We start from the raw sequence: 21681 nt of genomic DNA, 5'->3' as shown, positions 1-21681 counted from the left end.
GAGAAAGGTGCATGCCTTACTCAAAAAAGGAGTCGAGTACGTTGAGGCCAAACGGTCTGTGATGCGGGAAAACTTCCTTTTTAAAATATACACCGTTTTTCAAGCGGAAACCGTGGCTATTGAAGACTGTGCCAGGGAGATCAAAAGGTTGGGGATTATCAATAGAAGAATAGCCATCTACTCGGACAGCCTGATGGCACTGAAGGCAATTGACGCATCGACGGTAAAGACCAGAGCCGTTTTGCACTGCAGTAGAACCCTGTCAGACATTGGAGAAAATAACACAATTACACTTGTCTGGGTGCCAGGGCACACAGGGCAGAGGGGCAACGAAGAGGCCAATAAACTGACCAAGGAAAGTTCAATGAGGACATTTATTGGCCCTCAACCCTTTTGTGGCTTACCAAACTGCCAAAAACGCGGATCTATTAGACAATAAGTCCTCCGCTCAATGGGAATAATAGCCCAGGAAAGAGGCATGCAAAAACAATTATCAAAGGACTACTAAATCTAGGACGTGTTAGGATTAAAATAATAGTTGGATTGCTAACTGGACACTACAGATTCCATATATAGACATAAAACATCAATATCTCACTGTCACTTTCAACACAACATACAAGAATGACACATCTACATAGAAAACAAACACTTTCCTGAAGATGATCTCAATAAAGATCGAAACGTTGGCACGATAAACAAAATGTTTTTCTAAAACCTACGTCACACCAGACCGCATCTCACGATCTCCAAATAATAATTTACATGAAACTTTCTCTATTATCTAATTTCACATTCACACTAGATTCTAAATTCATAATTTCGTGGTCCGCTTGACCAATTAATTAAATACAATTAATTAAGGTTTTTAGTTGAGATAAAAAAGTCAGTGGCACGAGCGGGATTCGAACCACGATCTTCGGCTAGATACGCCGCTGCTCTACCACTTGAGCTATCGTAACCTCGATCCACTCGGACACTAACTTCCCATCTCAACCCCACCTTTTGAAAAATGGCAAAAAGAAGGGAAAATTCAAAAAGTGGGGTTGAGATGGGAAGTTAGTGTCCGAGTGGATCCAGGTCACGATAGCTCAAGTGGTAGAGCAGCGGCGTATCTAGCCGAAGATCGTGGGTTCGAATCCCGCTCATGCCATTGACTTTTTATCTCAATTAAAAACGTTAATTAATTGTACTAGATTCTAAGTTGTTAATCGCTCGCATAATGGAACTATGGCGAGAAGCTCGCCGGCAGGGTGTTGCTTAAATTTGTCTTCCACGCCGCGAAAACTTAGACCTTTCTTCGGGTTGATGAACCTATAATTTGGCTTTACTGATTATTATGTTCTGCCTATCACTTCAATCACACAAACACATTTAAAATAGCGAAACGCCCAAACGCGTCTGCAGACTAACCCAGCGTGGATAGACAGACCAAAATCTTTGGTAACGACCAAACATATGTTTACCCATGCAGCTTTCTCCTAAGCGTAGTACATATTTTAAAATAAGTGTTTCCCAATGCTTACAAGAAATTCATTTTAATTAGAAAATTAAGTCATATGCGCCATAATTCATTTAAGCAAGTGGAACTTTGTTTTTCCTATAATGTGTCGAAAAATGCACCTCACTGTATACATTTAAACTTAAAAGTTATACAAATTTTACAATTTAATAGGGTATGTACAATCGTGTCTTCCCTCCTTTCAGAGCAGACTACCAGCTTGTAGAATTGATGAAAAATCTCTTATGACAAATTCTAGTAAGTCGTTTTCAACATAATCTTACTTTGTCCACTGTTCTGGCTTTCTTGATGAGAATGTTTGAAATTAAGTAGAGCTCACCTCGACCAAAAGACCAAAAGAACAAATATTTTTTTGAGAATTTGATGAAGCTAGAATTCGTCGCTAGGTCTAATCTTTATTAAACATATGGTTCCCAAATTGTCTAATAGTCCGTTGTAATTCTGCATGTCCAAAAGTCTACTAAACGACGAAGTAAATGACAAAATTTTTGCAATGTCGTATCAGCCTGGGCAACATTTTTAAGTAGGTGGTCAACGTGCGTGCCAAAAATGACTCCAAAACTACTAATCGTACGTTTAAATATCTTATATTGCAGAAGAATATGTTGGTGCTAGACAATAATTGATACTGTAGTATTTTAGTATAACGTTTATATATGCTATGACTTGATGATGATGATGTATATATCAATGTATATAGACTTTTACAATGTAACTTTGGCTATGGTAAAAACATAAAATGAAGTTGATTTGTCTTGAAGTTATACTGCATTGGGAGATCAATGCCTACTAGATATGGTTAACCTCATCTTCGGGAGGTCAGGTACGATAAAAATATTTTAGCACAGGTAAAAGAACTAATCAAATCTGATAAAAATTCTTTAAATGGCGATATTTTTTTCATTATATCTAACGAGCCTTTCGCTCAAATGCTACTCAAAATAGGTGATGTTAAACTGCTCCTGATACATGTAAGAAAAATTAATGTTGAATGTAAGTATTGTGATATCAAAGAGAAGCCAATACACTTGTTGGACACATGTTAACACACAGAACGATCAAGCAGCAGAAATTAATAACATCCTGCTAAGACCGTAGCAGAACAGCAGGTAACAGTCTTTGGATGTATATTTATTCGTTATTCTGAATCTTACTTTAACCAATTTTTCATTTGTAATTGAATTATTAAAATTTCTGCAAAATTAAAAAAAATGTAAATCTTTAATTGAATAATATGTGTAAATTTAATATATAATTGATGTATGTAGAAATGACATAAAGATCGATTTAAAGTTTTATCATTTTGATGATTGCTGACACTGGACATTCTTAGTTTTAAACGACCAGCAATGATTTCGTATACATACATTGTTAATTGTCTAAGAAGAAATCGAAAGTTTAACATTTTTTAATTATCCTTTCATAATTGACAAGTGTTTAATTATTGATTATATTTATTGAAACGTCAAATCGATAGGAGGAAAAGTTGACAGCTAGGACAGTAGTAACTGGTTTATTTAAACGGTTAACATTGCCATTGATCTAGAGGTCTCTTTGTCTGGCCGGAAATGTTTACCCCCCGATTACACCTGGGGTCGACAACCGCGGAACACGTCGCTCGCGTAAACTCAATGTTAAAATCGTTTGTTCCGATTTTAAGCGAGGGGTGCAATTCTGTATGTAAAATAGCAAGAAGATGGAAGTTTTTCTTTAGGTTAGGTGAATTTCCATTTTCGAGGCAAGCTATAGGTGGGCTAAGAAGCAATTGACGTGATCAGAACTATTGGCTATTCAGTCCACGTTCTCTTTCCACGTGGTGCATTGTATTTGTAAGGTGTAAATGTTAATCGTAAATATGTACATATATTCAGTTTTTAAGACCAAACTTCAACGACATTTAAATTATTCTAGAAATTGGGAATGCCATACAACCAATATTTGGTAGTTATTCTAGGAAGCATAGTTTTGCAAAGTTATAACTATTTAAGTAGATAATTAATAAAAGGTTTTAATGGCTAGAATTTAATCCTATGTTTAAGTTTTATTATCTTTCGTGGTCCGCTTTACCAAATAAATTCTTTTCAATTAATTAAGTTTTTTTGGTTGAGGTAAAAAAGTCAGTGTCGTCACATGCGGGATTCGAACGTGATTCTTATCTCAACCAAAAAACCTTAATTAATTGAAAAGAATTTATTTGGTCAAGCGGACCACGAAACCTAATAAATGTAATAAGTAAAATGAAGTATACTTCACTAAAGCTCTCCGTGGCCATTTCACTTGTCGCCGAGAATCCAATCCGATTACACGACATTTGAAAAATGGCAAAAAGGAGAGAAAATTCAAAAGGCGGGGTTGAGACGGGAAGTTAGTGTCTGAGTGGATCGAAGTCACGATAGCTCAAGTGGTAGTGCAGCTCGTGGGTTCGAATCCCGCTTGTGACACTGACTTTTTTATCTCAACCAAAACAACCTTAATTAATTGAAAAAAAACCCCTATTTTTTAAGATTACTCCTTTCCAAAAAAAATTAAAGCTGTTTTTCGCTTAATGTATGATATGGTGCTCAATGTTGGACTTTTAACGGTATGAGTTTTGTAAAAAATTTCTAGGCTTTTTTGTCACGACACCAAATCACATGATATCAATTGAAACCTCAAACTTCACCCAAAAAAGTTAAAGTATTCACACATAGCCTTCAGGTTAGACATATTCTCTCACAACTCATAATCTATCCGAAGATCGTGGGTTCGAGTCCCGCTCGTGATACTGACTTTTTTATCTCAACTAAAAATTAATTGAAAGATATTAATTGGTCAAGCGGACCACGAAAACTATTGAATTTAATAAAGTACGATAATAATAATTTCAACATTTAAAAGGAAAAAGTAATGTTGTGGCTGACGCCCTTTCAAGAGTAGAAACAATATATATATATATTTTTTTTTTAATATTCAATCAAAGTATTTCTACTCACTCAAAGTGTTTTTCTTCTGTGTAATTGTGCCATTCTTGCGTGTCGTGTCGAGAGTATTCGTATTATCTCACTGGCACTCTCGCACGACACGCAAGAATGACACAATTACACAGAAGAAAAACACTTTGAGTCAGTAGAAATACTTTGATTGAATATATAAAAAAATATATTTTGCATTGTATAAATTCATTTTTCCACATACAAAATGTAATTGTTATATGTAAACCATGTTTGTAAATCCCAGGCCCTGAAGATGATCTCAATAAAGATCGAAACGTTGGCACGATAAAGGAAATGTTTTTCTGAAACCTACATCACACCAGACCGCATCTCACGATTTCTAAATAAATATTGGTTTTATCGTTTAGATCTAATCAAGGATGTCGTTTTCAATGTATAATTTCAATATAACAGATTAACATATTGTGCATATCTGTTAAACTTTCTCTTTGCCTTCGAAGTGATTGTCCTTGTCAAATCAACGCGACTTTATGAAAAGTTCAAATTATAAACTAAAAGTGGAAAAATCATAAAATAGCGGCGAACCAACTAAACATCTCCGAATCTGTTTCTTTTCAATAAACTCATAAATAACCAGACGGCACTTTTGGTAAATTGATCAATGAAACTTAAATTTTTTTCTGTTCTCACGCCTAAAATATAAACTTAAATTGTGACTATGCTTCTTTCTTCATAAAGAACCGCTTAACTCGCTTTCACTCTGGCCTACATTTTGAACAATTTATTGTACACCACTTATGCTGCCAATACGTCAATACGTGTTACCCTTTTTCAAGATCAATAAAGTATATATTTAGTAAGCATTTATAAAATATTATGAAGTAACAATGTACAGGACGGGTTATAGCCTAAATTATTTCTGTAAGAGAAACAAAATTAATAATGTAATAATAAGAAAAATGGTGATGACCTCAAACTATCGTAGTCAACAACCTTGACTAAAATCAACAATATTTAAGCTTTGTTCATTGGATTTGATCAAAATTTATTAGATCTTGTTAAAATGAACTATTCGTCGTTTAATCGGAAAAAAGCTAGCACAAAATGAGCTAAAACGATGAATATTAATTGTCTTGTTTGTTATCATTCAACCTTCAATTCTCTCGATGGGTTAATGTATGGGCGAATGGATGTGTATTTTATTATATTATTTTAGAAGTGTTTTCACATTAGTTTCTTGTATTCAATTCATAATTCGAGGCATTTAACATAAATTGGGTGTATTGCACTAGTAATATCAAACTAATTTTTAATTTGAATAACAATTATCATTTAGTGATCTCTTTCTAGAGAATTTATAAATTGAATTAAATTCTGAAAGTGTTTTGAAAGTAACGAATGTTCTTAGATTGCCACATTTCTCTTTAGATTGATCTATTGTGAAAACGATCTTTTTTTAATGCATAGCTTGAAAATTGCATTTACTTTTTAGGAAGACACTTTCGCTTCTTAACCTGTGTTAGTGCATCGCCTAGTTTTTTTGTTTTCCTGTTTGATATATTGAGGAAATTCGTAGATTGTTTTACACCTGGTGAATTCATCCAGGATATCGTCCCTCGGATTTCTTAATCTTAACATGTTCTTTGGGCCATAACTAAGAAATTTTAGTATTCAAACTTCTAACGAGGAAATTAGAAAGGAAATCGAATTTGTGAAAATAATCTTAGGATGAATATTTCGTAATGAGAAAGCAGAACATATTTTAACTGCTTTCCAATTCATTTTACAAAGAAGCACAACGAGCGTTTCGAACGTCTCTATCTTCATTGATCCTGAATTCATTAATTGTTGTGAATAATAATTTTCAGGTCGTAGTGTCTATTATATATTCATCGCGATTTGCATAACATTCGGTCAATGCTTCCGCGTACCTCGTGTTTATTCTTTGCCCAGTTTGCTTCGGTCTTCGACCTTCAAGCTTTGGTAAATATATTTTTTTTGCTTTGCTTTGGAACATTCAGCAAGAGTACGGACCTATGAAATATCAAATTCTATTTTGTAACATGACTAAAAATTCAGAATCATAAAGCAATAAATAAATAACAAGTAACGAGAGCAATAAATACTGATCAACCACAATAAGTACTAAAAATTAAAAATTCGGTACGAAAACAACAACAGCAACAACAAAGGATAATAAAGACAAACAGCAATGAACAAATAGAAGTGTAGACCTACCAAATAACAAATTACATTTTGAAAAAACTGGCAATTTGAAGACACAAACTAACAAGTAGTAGTAAATAAAAAGAAGTAATAAATAAATAACAAGCAACAGACGCAATATTTAACTAACAACTAACTACAATAAATACTACAGAATAAATAAAGATCAAACACTCGAGAAGCCAATAGTCGTCCTACGAGGAGGGGATCCCCGCCGGCCGCAGAAAGCCAGTGGAGGCTCTCGTCCACACTTTGCTACTGTTCTTCATAAAACAGGCGTTTCAGGAGGATGTGGATAAAAACCATTTACAAAATATAACGCATGGTCTTATGGAAAAGTCCACATCATGGGGTCTAAATGCCCAGCGCGATTAGAGAGCCCGACCGCATCCGGGCTGAACCCCAAGGGGATTGAACTGTCTACCTTAACGATTTCACGTTTACACGTTGATGCCACTATTTTGTAAGAAAGAATATATGACCTGGTATACGTCCACTCTGTTAAGAGCAAGTAGGCTCTCTCAGCTGACCGGTTTGCTGATTTCTTTTATGTTGTACAGATTTTCAAGGAAGTCTATTAGACTTCTATTAGGTAGACTCGTATTCTGGGCACTAAAATCAAATGTTTGATAGTTTCTGGTTGATCACAGGTGGCACAGTTTGGGGACGCTCTACAATTTATTTTGTGCAAATAAGCCCCGCAAATGCAGTGGTTGGTGCGTATCCGAAACATTGAATGTTGCAACCTATGGGATGGAGCGCAATTCTGGGTGTAGCGATTTGTAGAAGTTTCCCGCTGTTCCACTGTTGTACTAGTTGCGCCACTCCACTAACCAATGCTTGTTTAAGGTACGTTTCGCATCTGCCTTTGGCAGCTTTATGTCCTGGTATTGTCCGCCTGTTGTCGCTCGTTTGGCTAACTGATCTACTATGTCTTACCCTTTATGCCACAGTGTCCGCGGTAAATAAATTAAATGTGATGTTCCGGCCATTATTTTTTTACTTTTTTATTACCAACTGTCAAATTAAATACAGCTACGATTCATAAGGAGGCCCTAGGCCATCTCCGTTTCAGTCGTCGAACTAGGTTGTAGGGATGGGTAATGTTGGACATGCATCGGGCTAATAGGTTAGATTGGTTTTTTATGGAATGTGGAAACTTTTTTTGGGATTAGGTTTTTAACGATAGGTATTTAGAGGACAGTGTGAAGAGTAGTGTTTGAAACGTAGTAGGACGCGTTGACATATTCTTAGAACTTTGAATTAGAAGGATTGTATTCTTTGGATGTAAGAAGGTTTAGGGTGACCGTAGTTCTAACTCGTATGTCCAAATCGGTTTCCGGTGTAGAATAATATAGTTGTTACAGTTTTTTGTTGATACGTGTGATTTTCTTAGTAATAATTTGTACAGTAGTCCAAAAGGCCTGTTTAATTTTGATTTTTTAGTTCGTGTAAGTCGGTTCCAGGTTAGACGAGAGTCGAGATAGTACCCAAGGATAGCGTCCAGAGTCAGTTTTTAGGATAGGAGTATTATTGAAGAATATGAATGAAGAAACGTGCGTAGGATAGCGTCCAGAGTCAGTTTTTAGGATAGGAGTATTATTGAAGAATATGAATGAAGAAACGTGCGTCTTGCGGTGTGCGCCAGGGTTGCCAGTTAAGCCCAATCTTATTCGCTCTCTTTTTACCTGACCTCCCAAATGCCCTGGAATGTGGAATTCGTATAGGTAATACGACAATTAAAATATTATTGTATGCTGACGATATAATTATCCTATCGGATAGTGCAACTGGCTTAAAAAGAAATATCAAACTATTTGCACATTACAGTGAAAGGCTTACCCATCAGAAAACAGTAACATTCGATTTGGGTGAAAAGCAGTAAATTAGCCAAAATTCGAATATTTCATGAATGGGACTGGGGGTTGGTCTAATGTGACGAAGAATTCGATCACCAACAAACGAGGTTTGTAACGGAGAATTTTTTGATAGGATGTTCAAGTTGTGAATTTTCGATAAAAATGTCAGAAATGGTGAAATTTGTGTACCCCTTCACCTCCTAACTTCGAAAAATCGCCAAAAATAGAATTTTCGGCCGATTAGGTTGGTTTTAATCTCATTCGACGCAGAAATTAATCCTCTACAGATGTTGTTTCGAGCTGTTTTACGGTCAGGCTAACGGTTTACTAACAATTTTACGAATAAGGTAAAAAAAAACCGTAGTTTTTCGTGGTTTTTTGCCTGTAGCTCGGAGCTGAAGGGTTTGCGGACACAGGTTCATAGGACCTTTTTTACTCAGCGTTCAATTTCCTATAAGATCTGGAAGTGTGGCTGAATCGATTTGGGCCACCTTGTATAATATATTTAGAGATCAACATAGATTTAATTTTGGTGTATACCCTTAAGCATCACTACTCCTATATTGTGAAAGTTCTGATGTCTCCCGATACTAGATACACAAAAATAACATCTTTGGCGGTAGTAAAGACTAATGGTTCATGGTTCGCATACTGGAAATATTTTTTTGAAAAGTACAACTTGCCCTTCCTCATATACTTGGACAACCTGGACTGGCATAATTATTTTTCAGTTCTTATTACGCAAATTAAAAAAAAAAACATAGCGAAGAAAGCCGGTCACGTGTCCAAGCATCTACGCATCTCTCACTTTACAAAGAGGTACAGATTTCTCCTGCATTGTTTGACCTACATGAAGATAATTTTGACGATCTTTTTCTTAATGAGTTGCGATGGCTATTTAAGCTAAGAAGTGAGGTTTTGCACTTAAACTCGGCTGTTTGGATCAGAGGGGAATTGGGAATCTGTTCTTTGTGTAATTCGCGCTCTATTGAAACTGTATCCCACTTCTTGGCGGAGTGCTCATCCCTGGGTGAGATTCGGTTATTGCATCTCGGATGTTTCACTCTCCCCAGAGTTGACCTGTTACGGGTTTTGAGTGGCTCAAATTCGCGGCCCTTAATTCGTTACGCTAGGCATGCATGGAACTACAGATATGAATTAATTAAGGAGTTTAATTTTTGATTTGTATTGTACAACCTGTTTTTCTATTCTCTCTTTCGCTATTTTTCTGTTAACAGTTGTTATTTTTCCTTTTTTTTCAGTTTATTGCCTAGGCTGTAACTTTTATCTTACTTTATTGTGTACTTTTTCGATTCTGATTGATTGTTTAACCAACGACCTCTGGCAGACGGATCCAAGATCCATGTCCTTAAATGCTTTGAAATCACAATTGTCATTTTTCCTTTCTTAAGTTCAATAAAGCCTTTATTATTATTATTATTATTAACACTGGAGCTCTTCAGAAGTAATTGGGTATCAGAATCAGAGGATAGTACAGCATGTCGCCGCCAAAGGAAACTAAGAAAGTGGAGGGTGTAAAGATGACGTATAAGATTGGTCCGATCTCATCGCCCTGAGGCCCCCCCCACAGATTGAATTGTTACGTCAAGAAAGTCCCCCATGCATTATTGTTTACGCTCAAAGAGGATATGTGGTCCACTACTTGCAGCACATCTGGGTTAATAGATGGCGGATGCGTACTTATTTGTATTGTTACGGACCAGGGAGTTCTGAAAATTCACACGGTTACCGATTTTTTTGTTCGGACATATTTCTTTTCTTGAAACAAAATTGTTTATGCTATTTGTGAAAGCATGTCGGTTAATTTACAGTTCAAAAATTCCTGTATAAATATTTTTCCGTGATGCGAGTGTGAAACGCTTTTTTGTTATGTTTTGTTATAGATACATTATTTTTACAATAAATCTCATTATCAATATTATTATTGTATAAAATTATTTTTTGAATTAATTTTTCAAAGTTTGAAAAATTAAAACAGAACATTGTCGTGCGACTTAGCTTAATTTAATAATTTATTTTTAAATTGGCTTAAATTAATTGTTAATCAAAATATGGTAATTATCTTATCATTAACACAAATAAAAATAATTATTCTTTACTCAATAAAATGAACTGATAATTTTCAATCAACATGATCGATAAATATATCTAACATGTAACAGATAAGTCACAAGCGATTGATTCTTTTGAGGGGTGTCAATACCGGGTAAAAATATCATTTGGTGTCACAATTTTTCACTCTTAGACCTTAACGATTATAATCATGCTATATAAGTAGAAATTACATTACATTTATCAGTGGTGTACAGTATTGTTGTAATAAATTCTTAAATAGGGAAAGGTGTCAGATATAAAAATCACTTTTTTAACTAATAGTTATTCTCGATCAATGAATGAATTACTTCACAAACACAAAGGTCAATTAGCTTTCCTTTAAAATTGATTTAAATATTTTTTAATTAATTCGGCCTCCCATCTTAAAAGTAAATATGTACAAATAAACTTTGCACAACGATAACAGTCACGTTCATGTCATAATATATATATTTNTATATAACAGTATATATAGTATATACACATACATATATACTGTTATATATACATATATATACTGTTATATATATATGTATATATATAACAGTATATGCACATACATACATACATACATACATACATACATACATACATACATACATACATACATATATATATATATATATATATATATATATATATATATACATACAGTAAAATGAACATGGTTTATAAGTCTGCCCTACAGGAAAACAGTATGAGTAAGAGATGAGGTCAGCGGACTGCATTTCCCTTTTTACGAACGATTAGCCTAAGTCGAAATCGCGTGACCGTTTGCCCCTTCAAATAAGAATTAACTGCAGTAAACCTAGCTCATTTATGGTAAATTCTCGAAATCGGTACCCGTTCCTCAGTGCAGTTAATATCGGCTGGTGAAAGGTCGAATTATAGAGTGTGAGATTTTAATAGAAAACTTACAGGGTACAAATTTAAATTCTTTTTCTCGTGGTTGATGAGCACATGTAGTGTGGGATTTAGGGAACACAACCAGGCTCATATAAATTCAAGGAGCACACACAAAATAGCGAATATACAAAAACGGAAAGTATATGCTAACGTGTGTGATGATTAGTGACCGTTAGTCGATTATTATTGAATTATGAAATCGTGAGATGCGATCTGGTGTGATGTAGCTTTAAAGTACATTTTCTTTATCGAACCAACGTTTCGATCTTTATTGAGATCATCTTCAGGCCCTGGGATTTACAAACATTGTTTAAATTTAACAAAAACGTGTAGGATGTGGAAAAAAGTGCATTTATACAATACAAAAAAATACTTTGAGTGAGTAGAAATACTCTGAGTGAATATAAAAAAATATTTTTTTGCATCGTATAAATTCACTTTTTTCCACATCCTACATGTTTTTGTTAAATTTAAACAGTATATGCTAACGTTTAATCAACAAAACCTTTTAAACGGTGGTTCAAAAACATCAAAGGACCAAGGAATTTTTAGCACCCATCTGCAGATTTCGACTGTACAACCACTTTTACGCTTTAAAACGCTTAAAAGAAAACGTTCACTAGACTCACTGGATAACCAATATTGCTTGTATATATATATATATATATAATCTCGCTATTTTATTATTATTACTATTTTTTGTTTTACAATGGAAAAATTGGCTCTCCAGTAGGAGGCCTGGGAATCTTTCTGATTGAACTTCTGGTACTTAATTTCTACTCGTATTTAGCTCTTCCACGTGATGAAAAGTCTCTAAAACTGATGCATACTCACGCATTCAGACTAAGATTAAACTTAGTTTGACGGCTTCGGGGTACTCGATACTCCACTGAAGGCCTGCCTTCTTTCACGCTAATAAGTACAGCCATACTGATTATAACTTTGCATACCATTTGTACCGCTAAAAATTGGGGATCACTAATCCATCAATAATCCACTGGGGTATTATTCTGTCCTTACCCCTTTTTACTATACAAACACCTAACCTGATACTCAAACGTTCACGCTACTAAATACATTCATTCAGGAACACAAAACACTTACAGAAAAATCCTAACCTTGTTGGGTGGAATATACCTGCCAGAAGCCACACACAATTCAATACTCACGCTAATAAATTTCATTCAAATATTCATAAAGAATTTATAGGAATGTTCCATTTCAGTAAAACCACGTGTGGGAAAGCTTGAAATGCGACTATATGCATTTATTCGTTTCATGTAATCAGTCAACTTTTTGCTGCCATTACTGCAGAGTTTTAGTACCTCTTTGAGACTCGAATAAAGGCCAAACTTTGTTCTGTACGTCGCAAATTGTTCGCAATGTATCAGTTATTTATTTAACTGATACTTGTGCTCCACACAGGGAATATCTCTGTAACCTTTTGTTAATTAGGAGTTGCCCAAGCGCCAGTCTGGTGTGGACTATTCGCAGTCGAGTCAACACTATTCTCTGTTTTTTAATTAGCATTATTAAGTCGATAGTTATGATATTCTTCTTCTATTTTGTCCACAATTGAAACATTTACCGTTTAGAGCGAGGACGGTCTTCGGCCATCCACCCGACCTTGCAGTTCCTTGCTGTTTAACCCCTCCACCCCAGGATAAGGTTAAGAAACACGTTCGTGTCATGCAAACTGCTTCAGTTATCCGACTTTAATCAATACCTCTTTCATACACGCCGACCCAAGAACTGGGTTATATTGGCCAGCACGCTTTTGTACTTTTTAATAAGTAATATTAATAAATTTTATACAACGAAACCTAAAAATCCAAGTTCAGCTTTGAATTCATATTATTTACTTTGGGGCAAAATTTTATATTAAAATCAAATGTAAATATACAATTCACTTAGCGAGAGATTTGGACTGCAGATTCTTGCAAAATATGTTCACATTTATATAAATGCATTTAAGTTTTAGCCAGGGAATGAATTTACAAACGTTAAATTCACCTTCAATATCGTGTACCTTTTCCTTCTTTTTTAGCAATCATGACAAAACTATAAAAAAAACTAAAATTATAATTTATTATGAAAATTGAAGTTTTTTTAAAGAAGTTTTAAATTGGATAATTAATATCTGTGATTATAACTAATTAATAAATATATACGCTTTATCACAAAGTCGTTTTTGGCTTGTTATTACTAATTGTTTATTTTAATAATTATGGTAATATTTTCAGTAGTTTTTGACTTTATATTTTTTCTGAAAAAAAAAACTTTAATAATAATTCAAGCTACGTTAAGTACCTACCACAAAAATTGTATAGAAAATGCCAGAAATAACAAGCAATGCTGCACATGGAATTAGAATTTGTAATGAAAGATAGTAATTTGTGTTCATTTAAGATATGATGTTTCAAGGGAGTAGACGTCAAGTTGTTAAACTCGGTCTTCTTCCCTAGAAAATAATACATAAACCAATTTTTATGTGTTTGTTCTAAGCTTAACGAAATAAGGAGAAAATTGTTTGGGAGTGTGACCTTAAATGGGGAAATAATACTCACGTATATACACAATTATATAGAATTGGGAAAACTTAGTGTACTTTAGCTTTACTTACAAATGGATAATCTGCACTGACAAAAAAATTCCACCCAATTGATTTTTTCATTTTCTCGAAAAAAGAAAATTCTGCCTTTAATTTGTCTCATTGTTTTTACCAATAAATATTTGTTTCTTCTATGTTTTAAATTGGGAGTATTAACTAAAATACACTTAATCCTTAATCCAAAACACTAATGGTAATTTATTTTTTTATGATTTTTCAATGTTTTCTTTGAACGGAATTTAAAATATTTATTCAATCTCATTTGAATTCTGAAAAAATAAATGTTTAGTTGTCATCTTTGTTTTCTTAATTTCAATTTTTAAACTTAAAAATGCCATTTAGTGCTGAGGATGTTGCGCGTGGTGTGGCACTTATTGATGATGGACGTTCCATCAGGTATGGGGCTATTACCTGATGGCGTATGCGAGCCGCCGTTAGACATTCGTGGAAACTGGGTCCTACCATTGAACGCCCTAGGGTAACAGAACGACAGGATGACCTTTTTTTTTTACTTTGAGAATTTTGAGAAACCGGCATCTTACTGTTGTTCAAACGATTCATCAGCTACAAGAAGTTCAAGGTGTCTAAATTTTTGAACGTACTGCTTCACGAAGAGTAAATCAGTATGGGCTGATGGCTTTTGCCCCGTATGGGGACCAGAATTGTCCAGGACAATAGAGTTTCGCGGCTCGCATTTCTTGAGAACACAGCCATTGTTTTGACGATTGGTCTGCTGTACTTTTTACAGATGAGTGTTGATTTGCTCTACGATCACCAACTGGGCGTGAAAGAGTTTGGAGAAGGCGAAATGAAAGGTATGAAGCCAGAGATTTTTCCCAGAACCAACCTTTTCAACTCAGTGATGGTGTGGGCGGGAATTTCAATGGAGAGTCGCTCAGAGTTGGTTGTTTTTTGTCGAGGGTCTTTGACGGCCACTCGAATGTGGATGAAATTTGGGAACATCATGTCCCATCCCATGATCCATCCGTCCACATGTCGCTCGCATAGTACAAACGTACTTTCAACGCCATAACATCCGGGTCACAGCCGGCCAGCCCGTTCCCGACTTGAACCCATCGAAAATTTATGGGATAACCTCAAAAGACAAATAAGAGCACGTCCATCATTTCCTAATACAAACCACGATCTTGAAAGGACCCTTCGTGAAGAAAGGGCTAACCTCAAGCAAAGAGACATTTCCAGCCTGGTAGAAAGTATCATTAAGCGTCTTCGAGTTATAATTAAGGCAACAGGAGGAAATACGCGATACTGAGGAACTAAACAGCTAAAACAAAATTAAAACAAATTTTATCTAACCATCTTTTTTTTTCATTTTCCATTTTTTTAAACTCTTTTAGACTAAGATTCAATTATTAAACGTTAAAAAACGTGAAACTTTGATTAATATATACAAATATATACAAATCAAGTTGTATTACAAGCGGGGCTGTAACAGTGTATACACGACTGTGGGTATAAGAAGTATGCGTTTATGAGGAATATGTTTAAGCAAGGTATAATTGTATAAATTAATGTTTTTTTTGTTGTTTTTTTTTTTTTTTTTTTTTTGCCGGCTAACTACCTGTGTCATAGCCGGCGCCTCTCATATAAACCTTCTCGCATTTTCTTATCTATCTTATGTGTATATTCTTTTCTGATTCTTCTTATGCCTCAACTAAACAACTGTTGCCTTCCGATTCACCTAATTCACCTAATAGGGGATTCGTTATCTTGTTTGTTGTTACCCTCCCACACGTGATAAATTAAAATACATAGATATAATATTTACACATTTTCATAATTCACATTCATACTAATTTGCTAACCTATACTACAACTAAATTGGAGGTCGGAAGATTATCGTGATCTTGCGGCCTCCTGTCTTTCACACTAATAAATACGTTCAAACTGTATTTACAAGTTCCACTCACACACTAACCTATCCTAATCTAAATTGTTTGATGGGCCTGTGGAGTACTCGATATTCCTCGACAGCCACGTCCTTTCACGCATCACCTCTCACGCTAATAAATACATTCATTCTGGACAAGCCACTACACTTCGGAAGTATAGTACCAACGAAATGCCAATGACCCGTCCCTCTCCTCATACTACAAATATATAACATCTATACTAATTTGGTGGGCCTGTGGGTACTTGATATTCCGACACAGCCACACCCATGCATACTTCGACATTCACGCTGTTTATTATGAAATCAATTATCCATGCGTCAATTATCTATGACCTAATGTTTGCCTTTATATAACAAAATAATTACTGAAATATACATATTATATATTCAACCAAATTAAGACTTTTAAAGAAAAAATAAAATAATTTTAATAATTATGGTAACATATTTGTGGTATTGTCAGTTCTAATTCAAACTGTTCTAGTTCAAACTGGAATGATATTTTGTTATGTTTCATTATTTTACCATCTTTAATGTGTAAGTATGACTTTTGAAGACTTGTTATAACTCTAATTTTACAAGATTTGTTTAAATAATCGAACAACCTTACTCAACCGTTATAATTATTTTTTAATGATTAATCTTATCAATTATTTTTAATTATCATAAAAAGACTTTTTCAAAACATGATTTAATAGTTTTCCGCTATTTTAATACAACTGCGAGATGGGTGGACTTAAATACACTGGAAACTCATATTATCTGTTAATTTCACACGAAATGTATTTTTTATCTTAATATTAAATATAACATTTTTATTTCAATGTAAACCAACTTAAATGAGAACAGAAATTGGTGTGTTTTAATAAAAATTATTTAAATATGATGGTTTGAAATAAAATTGACCAAAATACGGAAAATCATTTAGTGATATATTAAAATTTAACTAACAATTTATCCAGTTACTAAATTATTTCCCATTTTCTATTAAATCATCACAATTAAATAATATTTATTAAAACATGAATTTCTCATTTCGTTTAGTTTGGTTTTCGTTAAAATAAGTACGTTTTAATTAATATAACTATAAAATACACACATATAGTTTGAAATAAACAGCATTTTACGAGTGTCAGGTCTTTTTTGTCTTTGTTAAAACATTGTGATGTTTTATAATACTGCCTCTTTTATATAACATAATTCAAACAAAAAGTCCAATAAAAATGAAAAAAAAAATCAAAGTGCTAAAATAATTTGATGTTCGTCTAAAAATACATAATTATTTCAGCATTTGTTACCTTTTTAATTAAAAGTTGCAAAAGGTCTGGCGGTAAAAAACTCAAATTCATCATTTCTTCATCTTGCTGAAGTTGAAAGAAGTCTCTCGTTTTGTATTGTTCACCTTCGGAAGAGCTAGTTAAAGAATCTCCACCGTCGTAATTCGGAATTGTCGAAGGTGGTGGTGGTTTAGGTTGTTCGTAGTACCTCGGTCTGGGTCGTCCAGCCACCGGAGCGATAGGGATGGGTATGTGGCTCGAGCGAATTCTTTTCTCGTTGTTTTGCTGTATAATTTCGAAGGAAGGCTCTAGATCGTTTTGGGCTTCGTTTGTTGGACTTGCAATTGATCCTTCTGCAACTTCGACGGTTATGTCACTGTCAGGAGTTCGCAGCTTGACCACTTCTCCCCCGAATCTTACTCTCCTAGGCGTTTTCTTCTCTTCGTCTTCGGCCTTAGGAGTTTGGATTTTTGGTGAAGAGCCGTCATTTTCTAAAATTGGAATCGGGACGGAATTACTAACAGGTTTTATTTCATTTTTGTTATTGTTTTCTTTCTCCTCCTGCATTTTCTCTTCTTCGGAGTCCTGATCGCTCTCTGCCCCGTCGTAGCCCTCCGGTTTCACATCTTCGATTTTCTGCGTAGGGGAAATACTTGACTCGCTCCAATATTCTTCCTGAATCGCAGTTGTTGGACTTTGTAAGTCTATTCCGGAATCTCTGATACTAGGTTCAACTTGATATACTTGACAAAGCACGTCCAAATCTCTTTTGACCTGGGGATAGTAACTTTCTAGGAAATGATCAAAACGAGTTTCCCCGACGTGACTTCTAATTTTGTTTAAAGTCTCCACCGCTTGCCTCTGGTAGTTCATTTGGGTCAACTTTTTCGATACAGCTGTAACGAGGTGTACGAGACTCTGGTGGGAGAGGGACACTGTCTGATCCAACAGGTTCGGAAGTACGTGAATCACAGTCGTCGACAGACCTCCGGAAGCTGCCGGCGATTCGAGGCCGGCACTAACGACCGATCGCAGGACAAATTCGGGGTCGGAAGTCGATTTCAAGTAGGCCAGAAGAACATACTGCGCGCTAGTCCTAACGGCGGGAGCCGGATGGCCCAAGTTGTGGGTGACGTCGCTAAGGACGACGGGCACCATGAGAGCGTCTAGATCTTCAGCGCTTGTACCTTTCCCTATGACGGGCACAATATCTGCGAGGACCCGCAGTGCATGCTGGCGCACTTCCCATTCCGGGTCGTTGAGGCGAACGGCCAGCTCGGTGAACACGTGGGTCTTGTCCACGTTCTGGGGGAAACGATTATATCTTAAAACAGCTTCCCAGAGAGGAGTCAGCTCCAGCAACTTCCCCGTCGACGGTCGCTGCCGGAGAGGTGTCGAGACGGTCGTTCGCCTTTCCGCTTTGGCACTCTCCGTCAGGTGATGTGCCTTCACATCCATTGCCCCCGAACATTCCACGCTTCTTGCTACCATCTGACTGAAACCACCTTCTCCGACTATCGACCCGCCCCCACTTTCCTCTACCTGACACACTTACATAGTTACGAATTCTCCATTTGCATAGACCAGGTTTTTAACTGAGCGAGGTGGTTTTCTTGATAGATTTGCTCCCCTTTTTTGCAAAATCGTTCGTCACGTAACTTTTTAACACGATTGTTATTATCATATATTTAGCCTCTTCGCAATAAAACAAAAGGGTTTTGCATCTGATACAAATTAAAATAATTGTAATTATATACATATAATGTATTATTACACCATGAATATATGCTATACTTACGTACTCAGTTTAATTAATATTAAAGCTTAAAGCCAAAATTAAATATATGCAACAGTTTTTTAAATCAGGAAATTAGGACGCAAAAACACATTGGTTCAATGAATGTAGTTAAGAAATATTATTACCTACATATTAGATTTACCTGAATTTAATGCAACAAACATACGACGACCGAAACTTTAGAGACGTTGGTGGGAATTTTAGGAAGTGTTTATTTAGATAGCAATAATAGTGAGAAAATTAGGATGATCTCTCTGCCTTGATTACATACGGACTAAGCATCAATTGATCCCTGACTTGATTTTGCTGTAATATCGGGCAACTCGTTATATTAAACATATACGAATAAATCATACTATGTTCATCACACATCATACAAATGTTATTTTATAGCATATTTGAAAATGTCACATGTTTCCAAAAAAACACAATAACGATGTAGTTGTGCCCACACCGGAAATTGTCATTGGTTCACTGGTTTTCGTGGTCCGCTTGACCAATTAATATCTTTCAATTAATTAAGGTTTTTAGTTGAGATAAAAAAGTCAGTGTCACGAGCAGGATTCGAACCCACGATCTTCGGCATGATTCGCCGCTGCTCTACCACTTGAGCTATCGAGGCTTCGATCCACTCGGCCACTAACTTCCCATCTCAACCACAATAATTGTCATTAGTGCCATAAAACTGTTCTTTACGACACCGGTAAAACGAGAGCTTTTATTACAATCATAAAATTATCGCTGTCCAGATCTCACAACTATACATTTTCGTCGCCGCAAACAATGATTAAATATGGTTGAATGGAATAAAGAAAAAAGTAAGTGAGTGAGTGAGATAAAAGAATATACAAAATATATGGATAAATATAGATGGATATGCTATTTCTAATTCCGAATCAACTCGGGATGAAACCCATGTTTGGGAATTTCTTAAAACCTTGTTGCGTTCAAACCGCTTTGCGCCGTACTTAATATTACGTGCACCCTTTTGTACCACAATTTGGCTCCTTTTATCACTTCCAAGATAAAGGATATATCGTCTTACAAACCCAACTCACAGCTCATTTCATAAATCGCTCCAACCCTTATTGGGGCCCATCTCACTCTCTCTCTCTCTCTCTCTCTCTCTCTCTCTCTCTCTGTCGCTCTCTGACTGTCACCCTCTCTCTCTCTTTCGTCCTCTCTCACTTCATAGCATTCTTATCAACCCTTTGTTGCCAATATAGTTAAAACAGAAATTAATTAAGTTACATTACCTCGCCAACATTTGTTTATTAACATTTACCAACAATTCATTTACCCTGAAGAAGATGAAATATATCGTCGAAAGCTCGGCGTTGGTACAAATGCACTTTTTGTTGACCACAACCCTAATCCACGAGACTATTATAGAAAGTTGCTCTATTGCACAGAGAATACTATTAGAATATTACAATTAATATTCAATAATATTAATACTCAATACCCTCTGATTTATACACCTATTTTCCACTGATTTTTCATGAGACTGTAAACTGTTTGCAGTGCCTTGATACGTGCTTTTTCTCAACATGGTAGTCGCAAATGGTGCAGGTGTGTTGTTTTAGGGTAGTTGAAGGATTTGTTTTTATGAGCGGTTGGTTGGGCGAAAGAAGTTTACAATAGTTAATATAGCACCTCCTACCAATACTATGAACCTTCTTAGGATGTAATATATACGGCTTAGAATTGTTTGGTGGGTCGCTGAATTTTCCTCATAATATTCCTCTGTGAACATTGTTGTGAATTGGCGATTCCATTCATCGCCACCAGAATAGTGGAACGCACATCACAAATCCCTAAGGGATACCGTTCTCTTGAACGTAATCCCCGGATTGTGCGGACCCCACCCTGGCTGGAGTCTCCTGTTTTCTAAAACACCGCGAGTTTACCTTGTAGACTGATTTGTTGACATTTTCGCAGTACCTCTATCGGGTGCCTTCTGAAGCGTCGGAATGCACGGATCGACTTCAGGATTTATTGGTATCAGGAGTCTGTAAGCAGTTCCACAGGTTTTGTGGATTGACTCGCTTGCGGCGCGATCTCTTTCTTAATGCGATTGAGATCCTCATTGACGTTCCCCGTTAGTTCCTGTGTCCACAGTGGCGCGAGGAAGAGCTCCCAGTCGGCACGCTTCAGATCCCATTTATCGGAACTCCTCCACAGTATTAGAAAAATGATCACTCAAGTGGGGGGTCTTCTAATGGAGCCAATTTGGGGACGGTGACACTATCGAAAGGTCTATTGAGCTTAGATTACCGTTACTCAAATGTAAATGTGTAGGAGCCTAGAATCAGTGTACCCAACCCCACAGAGGTTTTAGGCGTTAAAATCTCCCAAAAAAATAATCGCTAGGGCTGATCGAAAAGGGCAGAAACCTCACTACCTGCCATGATCAGTCGGGAGGCAGATAGATGGAGCAGAGAGTGATATGTACCGCTGTTGCTATTCTAGCTGCAACCACCTGAATATTTGTCTGTAATGTCACTTCACGTGCCTTT

At 35.8% G+C, this 21681-nt stretch overlaps 1 protein-coding gene across 3 annotated transcripts in view; it reads right to left on the bottom strand.

Moving 5' to 3' along the window:
• The window catches only part of LOC106668036 (TOG array regulator of axonemal microtubules protein 1-like), a 58379-nt gene extending 39542 nt beyond the window's left edge, over window positions 1–18837 (bottom strand). For all 3 annotated transcript variants that reach the window (XM_024225607.1, XM_024225608.1, XM_024225609.1), the window contains exon 1: window positions 17386–18837. In XM_024225607.1, the coding sequence (XP_024081375.1) occupies window positions 17386–18822 (1437 nt within the window). In that variant the 5' untranslated portion in view covers window positions 18823–18837. The remainder of the gene's footprint in view (window positions 1–17385) is intronic.
• Between the last annotated feature and the right edge of the window lie 2844 nt (window positions 18838–21681).

This window comes from Cimex lectularius, unplaced genomic scaffold, assembly GCF_000648675.2.
Source record: "Cimex lectularius strain Harlan isolate CLEC.00 unplaced genomic scaffold, Clec_2.1 scaffold108, whole genome shotgun sequence".
NCBI classification, from domain to species: Eukaryota; Metazoa; Arthropoda; class Insecta; order Hemiptera; family Cimicidae; genus Cimex; species Cimex lectularius.
This window is presented reverse-complemented; position numbering and strand designations above follow the sequence as displayed.